General features: G+C 45.4%; 1 protein-coding gene across 1 annotated transcript in view; it reads left to right on the top strand.

The window, feature by feature from the left end:
• PSMB1 (proteasome 20S subunit beta 1) overlaps positions 1–5,985 on the top strand; it is a 76,431-nt gene extending 70,446 nt beyond the window's left edge. The window contains exon 6 of the mRNA XM_063917698.1: positions 5,710–5,985. Within this exon, the coding sequence (XP_063773768.1) occupies positions 5,710–5,895 (186 nt within the window). The 3' untranslated portion in view covers positions 5,896–5,985. The remainder of the gene's footprint in view (positions 1–5,709) is intronic.
• The last annotated feature ends 2,603 nt before the right edge of the window (positions 5,986–8,588 follow it).

Here is an 8,588-nt window from a genome sequence, read left to right as displayed (position 1 = left end):
CATATGAAGACAGGTTGACAATCAAGTTTTCTTGGTCTGTTTTCTGCCACGTCCCTTGCCTTTTCCTTTGGCCACCCCTCCTTGTATATTTGCGGTGCCGCTGGAATATTGCGCCCGCGTGGTAACTCCTAAAGGGTCAGCATGACCACGGTGGGCACCCCTAGGACCACTTCTGTCGTTCTCACTGGTTGATGAATTGAATTCGGTAGAAGAGTCCTGCTGACTATCTCCTTGACGTCTATTACGCCGAAAGAATGGCTTCCTAGGCTCAGCCTCGTGCTGAATAGGTCCATTGATAGACTGTATTGTGTTCGTAGTCTGCATCGACCTTAGCTTGTTTAGATCTTTTAAATTTAATAAGATCTCTCTTATATACCTGCAGTTGTGCATTTAATTTGGTATACCAGTCAGTACCGGTGTCCTCAACAAGGCTAGGTTTGTGTATTCCTTCAAAAGCAGCTATCTTAGTTTTCAGTGAAGCGACCTCTTTAGTGGAGAATTCAATAATGAGAAGCATTAGGTCAAAGGAGCACTTATTGGTAATGGAGACCCATTTTCTGCAAAAAGCAGGGTCATATTTCCCAATAGTAGGGCCATTGCGGACCCTTAAGCCCCTAGGTATCTTTTTGGCTTTGTGATAGTCGCTCAAAGAAAGTGCATGGAAGTGATAATCAATTTCACGTCTGTTCAAGCGTTAAAGTTCACGGTAAATATCATCCAACGGTAAAGCCTCATCCTGTTGTATTAAGGCACCAGCACATAGTATAGCATCTGCTTCAGCCTCGGAATATGTATAGATATCACCAATGGGGTAAGCAGTAAAAGCCGCCCCGGTCTGAACAGGTATAGCAGCAGATTCAGCAATGATAATTTAAAGTGGAAGTAGTGCTAATAAAGTCTCTGTCCTAGTGCACGTATTGCATAAAAACACCAATCAGTGAGAAACTAAAAAAACAAAATACCCAATCCATAAATAAACAAGAGATGATACCTGAGAGAATAATTCAGGGGTGCCCTGACCAGAGATCCACAGTCATGGAAATCAATGTAGAAGAACGGTGCGGGTCCGGCACAGCCACTTAAGTAATATTTCACACTAGGTGCCTTCACATAGAGATAGTCAGCGAACACAGCAGGTGCGGCACTCCAATGATTTGAGGATGTGTGAAACAGAAGTTACAACGTTTCAATGCCCTTTATTATGCGGCATTTTTGTCAGGTAAACAAAAAGAACATACAAACATCTTACCTTAAATAGGTATCACCCTGTATGTGACACGAGGACGCCGCGGTGGGGCTTCACGCCCAGCACCCGGCGCATTCGTGATGACGTCACGGCGCTCAAACGCGAGACACCGGACCTCAGCAGTGACAACACCATCACCATAGTTACAAGTGACAACAATAAGCAGCAATAGGTCAGATAAACATCACTATACTATACTATACTATACTATACATAATCAACATCACAACTAGTAAGGATAATCATAAAAAGATCACATACAGCACTAATACTAGTAGTTACTAGAGATGCAGATTAAATAGCTATCATGACTTGACAAGCATAAATCACAGTACAGAAACTAGCCGTATGTCTTCTGTATTGGGACTATATATATATATATATATATATATATATATATATATATATATATATATATATATATATAATATTAAAGATGCTGTCTTAAGTGATAGATAAATATATAACATGCCCAAAGAGACATGAGTATACTGGGTCCTAGAGTCAAAGCTATGTCGATTTCTGCTTGACGTGTCTTGTAGTAATATGCAATGGACAGATGATGCCGACTTAAGAGGCATATGGAAGGCTGAGGATTGTGTGGAGAAGGGTTCTCGGGCCTGGTCTCCACAGCTATAGCTGGTAATTCTGATATTTTGCCTTAAATTCCTGCACAGCCTAGGAAAGCACGACATTATCAAATGCAGCCTTTCGAATAGAGAAACAAGAAAGTCTGAGGTGCGTACTTTCTTGTCAGAGGCGGGGGCAGAGGAAAGAAGCTGCACAACACAGCTAGTTCCCAGGAACAGAAGTCCGCCTCGGCCTCTACAAAAATCCACCGCATGTCGCTGGTGCTCCACAGGCGGAGCTAGGCCCGGTGGGGACACGCCTTCGTAAGTTCAGCCACTAGTGGGTTCACTCCCTGTTAGATCCCTGGGCAATAGATATTGTGTCTCAGGGATACAAGCTGGACTGTGAGAAGATGCCCCCTCACCGACGGCCCTGCCGGCTTCCCCCCAAGAGAGGGAACCAGTGTTAACTGCAATTCACAAATTGTATCTTCAACAGGTGGTGGTCAAGGTTCCCCTCCTTCAACATGAGGGGGTTATTATTCGACCATGTTGTAGTCCCGAAACCAGACTGTTCGGTCAGACCCATATTGAACTAAAATCCCTGAACATATACCTGAAAAGGTTCAAGTTCAAGATGGAATCGCTAAGAGCGGTCATTGCAAGCCTGTAAGGAGACTTTATCGTGAATCGGGACATAAGGGATGCATACCTTCATGTCCCCATTTATCCACCTCATCAGGCGTACCTCAGAATTGAGATACGGGATTGTCATTACCAATTTCAGACGTTGCCGTTTGGGCTCTCCACGGCCTTGAGAATATCACCACGGTAATGGCGGAAATGATGGTGCTCCTGCGGATGCAGGGTGTCACTATTATCACGAACGATCTCCTCATAAAAACGAGATCACGAGAGCAGCTGCTGAACAGCGTATCACTTTCTCTGGAAGTGAAACGGCAACACGGCTGGTTTCTATGTATTCCAAAGTCGCAGTTGGTTCTTACAGCTCATCTGCCTCTCCTAGGCATGATCCTAGACACAGATCAGAAAAGGGTTTATCTCCCGATAGAGAGAGCTCAGGAGCTCGTGACACTGGTCAGGCGATCTATTAACACCAAAACAGGTGTCAGTGCATCACTGCACTCTAGTCCTGGGAAGGATGGTGGCATCATACGAGGCCATTCCCTGCGGCAGGTTCCATGCGAGGACCTTCCAATGGGACTTACTGGACAAGTGGTCCGGATCACATCTTCAGATGCATCGGTTGATCACCCTGTCCCCCAGGGCCAGGGTGTCTCTCCTGTGGTGGCTGCAGAGTGCTCACCTTCTCGAGGGCCGCAGATTCGGCATTCAGGACTGGGTCCTGGTGACCACGGATACAAGCCTCCGAGGGTGGGGGGCAGTCACACAGGAAAGAAATTTCCAAGGTCTGTGGGCAAGTCAGGAGACTTGCCTTCACATCAATATCCTGGAACTAAGGGCCATATACAACGCCCTAAGTCGAGCAGAGATCCTGCTTCGCGACCAACCGGTTCTGATCCAGTCAGACCGCAGTGGCTCATGTAAACCGCCAAGGCGGCACAAGGAGCAGGGTGGCGATGGTGGAAGCCACCAGAATTCTTCGCTTGGTGGAGAATCAAGTAAGCGCACTGTCAGCAGTGTTCATTCCGGGAGTGGACAACTGGGAAGCAGACCACCTCAGCAGGCACGACCTCCACCCGGGAGAGTGAGGACTTCATCAGGAAGTCTTCACGCAGATTGCAAATTGATGGGAACTGCCACAGGTGGACATGATGGCGTCCCACCTCAACAAAAAGCTAAAAAGGTTTTACGTCAGGTCAAGGGAACCTCAGGCGATAGCTGTGGACGCACTGGTAACACCGTGGGTGTTCCAGTCGGTCTATGTATGTCCTCCTCTTCCTCTCCTACCCAAGGTGCTGAGAATTGTAAGAAAAAGAGGAGTGCGTACAATATTCATTGCTCCGGATTGGCCAAGAAGGACTCTGTACCCGGATATGCAAGAAATGCTCTCAGAGGACCCATGGCCTCTGACTCTCAGTCAGGACCTGTTGCAACAGGGGCCCTGTCTGTTCCAAGACTTACTGCGGCTGCATTTGACGGCATGGCGGTTGAACGCCGGATCCTAGCGGAAAAGGGCATTCCGGATGAAGTTATTCCTACGCTGATAAAGGCTAGGAAAGACGTGACAGCAAAACATTTTCACTGTATATGGCAAAAATAGGTTGCTTGGTGTGTGGCCAGGAAGGCCCCTACAGGATTTCCAGCTGGGTCGATTCCTGCACTTCCTATAGTCAGGAGTGACTATGAGCCTAAAATTAGGATCCATAAAGGTCAAGATTTCGGCCCTATCCATTTTCTTTCAAAAGGAACTGGCTTCACTGCCTGAAGTCCAGACGTTTGTTACCGGAGTGCTGCATATTCAGCCTCCTTTTGTGCCACCAGTGGCACCTTGGGATCTTAACGTTGTGTTGGATTTCCTGAAATCCCACTGGTTTGAGCCACTTAAGACCGTGGAACTAAAGTATCTCACGTGGACGGTGGACATGTTGTTGGCCTTAGCATCGGCTAGGCGTGTGTCAGAATTGGCGGCTTTGTCATGTAAAAGCCCATATCTGATCTTCCATATGGACAGGGCAGAATTGAGGACTCGTCCCCAATTTCTCCCAAAGGTGGTATCATCGTTTCATTTGAACCAACCTATTGTGGTGCCTGCGGCTACTCGGGACTTGGAGGACTCCAAGTTACTTGATGTAGTCAGGGCTTTGAAAATTTATGTAGCCTGGACGGCTGGAGTCAGAAAAACTGACTCGCTGTTTATCCTGCATGCACCCAACAAGCTGGGTGCTCCTGCTTCAAAGCAATCTATTGCTCGCTGGATCTGTGGCACGATTCAGCTGGCGCATTATGCGGCTGGACTGCCGCATCCAAAATCAGTAAAAGCCCATTCCACAAGGAAGGTGGGCTCTTCTTGGGCGGCTGCCCGAGGGGTCTCAGTTTTACAGTTTTGCCAAGCGGCTACTTGGTCGGGTTCAAACACCTTTGCAAAGTTCTACAAGTTTGATACCCTGGCTGAGGAGGACCTTGTGTTTGCTCATTCGGTGCTGCAGAGTCATCTGCACTCTCCCGCCCGTTTGGGAGCTTTGGTATAATCCCCATGGTCCTTACGTAGTTCCCAGCATCCATTAGGACGTCAGAAAAAATAAGAATTTACTCACCGGTAATTCTATTTCTCGTAGTCCGTAGTGGATGCTGGGCGCCCGTCCCAAGTGCGGACTTTCTGCAATACGCGTATATAGTTATTGCTTAATAAGGGTTATTGTTATGAGCCATCCGTTGAGTGAGGCTCAGTTGTTGTTGTTCATACTGTTAACTGGGTAAGGTTATCACAAGTTGTACGGTGTGATTGGTGTGGCTGGTATGAGTCTTACCCGGGATTCCAAAAATCCTTTCCTTGTAATGTCAGCTCTTTCCGGGCACAGTTTCCTTAACTGAGGTCTGGAGGAGGGGCATAGAGGGAGGAGCCAGTGCACACCGGATAGTACCTAATGTTTCTTTAGAGTGCCCAGTCTCCTGCGGAGCCCGCTATTCCCCATGGTCCTTACGGAGTTCCCAGCATCCACTACGGACTACGAGAAAAAGAATTACCGGTGAGTAAATTCTTATTTTCTGCTTGCTGTAGCAGCTCATTTTGTTCTTCCCTTGCTTGGCTACTGGCAAAAGTCAGAGGGTACCAAAATATTTACAGAAGAGGAATTATCCTTTATTTTTCTTTGTGTACAAGTCTTACGGTATTCTGATATTGATTTGCAGAACTTTATTTCCAGTACTGCTCCTTTTTTGTGTCTATAATGTCTGTGTTTACTTACCTAGATTGGATACAAGAACATGCAGAATGTGGAGCAGCTTCCACTGACTCTGGAGAAGGCCTTGCAGCTTGTCAAAGATGTATTTATATCTGCAGCTGAGCGAGATGTGTACACAGGCGATGCACTCAAAATCAGCATTGTTACCAAGGATGGCATTAGAGAGGAATCTATTTCTCTGAGAAAAGATTAGTTCATGTCATTTTCATGACCAACCAAAATCTTTGCCGCTGTAATTTTTCTTTTCTTTCCTTTATAAAAAATGATTTACAAAAAGCACAAAGTTGTGTATTCAATGATTTTTCTGCACTTCTTACAGGTACAGGTTCATTGAACATGTCATAAAAATAAACTGGGGATAATAATCCCTAAACAGTTCACACATCTGAGTGCTTTATCTCAACCACACAAATAAAAGTATAATCACCCAGGTTTTTCTCTGGACTGGCAGTCATTTACACTGTTATACCACTCACTGGTGATTTTACAGTTTTTCTAGAGTAAATAATTGATACTAATGCTACAATCTGTCACGTAAGTAGGAAGATCGTGTGCTGACTTTTACATTATTGGCTTTGGCTACACACAGACTTTGTATAAATGCACTTATTTAAATGAATTCCACTTATGTATGTTTGAATTACTTTCCCCACTATACATTCACTTTAAGATTATTCTGTCACTCTCTTTTATCCATCTACACCTACCCAGTGCTTTTTTTTTTTTTTTTTTAATGTTCATAAACCTCTTCACTGTAAAAACATCATCTTTAGAATGACTGCCGTGTAACCGCTATGAGGCAACACAGCTGGGCAGGCAGTCGTAATCATGGAGATAGAAAACACTCACCCTATTAAAGGTCATTTAAAACATTGTTTATTAATATAGTATAAATTGCATTAAGTGAGGCAAATAGATCCCAAAGACAAACTCCATGGGTGGTATTCAAATGATATATCACGCCCAATCTCCTTTCTAAAGTGATCCCCTTTATCGCACATATCACACCCCAAGTATCAGGTTTAGCTGCCTAAAGGATATACCAAGCCCATTAGCAGAAACAGAACGGGTGTGGAAGGGGGTGAAAAGAGTTGAATACCGTCCCATATGTCAAAATTTGTAAGATTGTCCCTCACTATAGAGTAGTAACGTAGATACAACAGAGAGTGTGTCAGTGTCTATAGTGGCTTAATTAAATATGAACTATAGTAGATGTGTATCTTGAAAACAGACTGTTGTCTGGGACACACTGCCATTCAACAGTAGCTGGCATAAAAACAGAACCAGTGGACCAAGACAACTTGTCATCAAATCCATAGATCTGAATCTACTAGTGGTAATAAGGGTACTCCAACCAATTTGTAATATAATATGTATGGTATAGGTGAAAGATATATATATATATATATATATATATATATATATATATATATATATATATATATATATATATATGTGTGTGTAACAATATTGGTCCGGCACTCCACTTACCAAAAAAAAGAAAGCATCGGTGCCATCTGTTAGAAGTTAAGATGTCTTGAAAAAAATACAGCTGCATTCAGGGACTTGTGAAGCAAATAAACCTGTATTAGGGTGTCGCATAAAAAAACCTGTTACATGCGACACCCTAATACACGTTTATTTCTCTAATGTCCTAGAGGATGCTGGGGACTACGTAAGGACCATGGGGATAGACGGGCTCCGCAGGAGACATGGGCACTTTAAGAAAGACTTTGACTCTGGGTGTGCGCTGGCTCCTCCCTCTATGCCCCTCCTCCAGACCTCAGTTTGATACTGTGCCCAGTGGAGACTGGGTGCATTTCAGGAGCTCTCCTGAGTTTCCTGTAAAGAAAGCATTTTAGTTAGGTTTTTTATGTTCAGGGAGCCTGCTGGCAACAGACTCCCTGCATCGAGGGACTGAGGAGAGAGAAACAAGACCCACTTCTCTGAGTTTCAGGGCTCTGTTTCTTAGGCTACTGGACACCATTAGCTCCAGAGGGATAGGTACGCAGGTCTCACCCTAGCCGTCCGTCCCAGAGCCGCGCCGCCGTCCTCCTCGCAGAGCCGGAAGATTGAAGCCGGGTGAGTATTGAGGAAAAGAACATTAGAGGCGGCAGAAGACACCTTGATCTTCATAGAGGTAATGCACTGCAGCTGTGCGCCATTGCTCCCATTCACCTCACACACCTCGGTCACTGTAAGGGTGCAGGGGGGGGGGGCGGCGCCCTGGGCAGCAATATAAACCTCTCCTGTGGCATCTATGTGTATATATATATATATGTGTGTATGTATGTATGTATATATATATATATATATATATATATATATATATATGTGTAATATATATATATATATATCTATCTCTGACGTCCTAGTGGATGCTGGGTACTCCGTAAGGACCATGGGGTATAGACGGGCTCCGCAGGAGACTGGGCACTCTTAAAAGAAAGATTAGGTACTATATCTGGTGTGCACTGGCTCCTCCCTCTATGCCCCTCCTCCAGACCTCAGTTAGTATCTGTGCCCGGCCAGAACTGGATGCACCCTAGGGGCTCTCCTGAGCTTCCTAGAAAAGAAAGTATTTGTTAGGTTTTTTATTTTCAGTGAGATCTGCTGGCAACAGACTCACTGCTGCGTGGGACTGAGGGGAGAGAAGCGAACCTACCTGCTTGCAGCTAGCTTGGGCTTCTAAGGCTACTGGACACCATTAGCTCCAGAGGGATCGAACACAGGCCCAGTCCTCGGTCGTCCGGTCCCGGAGCCGCGCCGCCGTCCCCCTTGCAGAGCCAGAAGAACGAAGAGAAGTTGAAAATCGGCGGCTGAAGACTCCGGTCTTCATTAAGCTAGCGCACAGCACTGCAGCTGTGCGCCATTGCTCCCTTAGCA

This window comes from Pseudophryne corroboree, chromosome 4 (genome assembly GCF_028390025.1).
Source record: "Pseudophryne corroboree isolate aPseCor3 chromosome 4, aPseCor3.hap2, whole genome shotgun sequence".
NCBI classification, from domain to species: domain Eukaryota; kingdom Metazoa; phylum Chordata; class Amphibia; order Anura; family Myobatrachidae; genus Pseudophryne; species Pseudophryne corroboree.
This window is presented reverse-complemented; position numbering and strand designations above follow the sequence as displayed.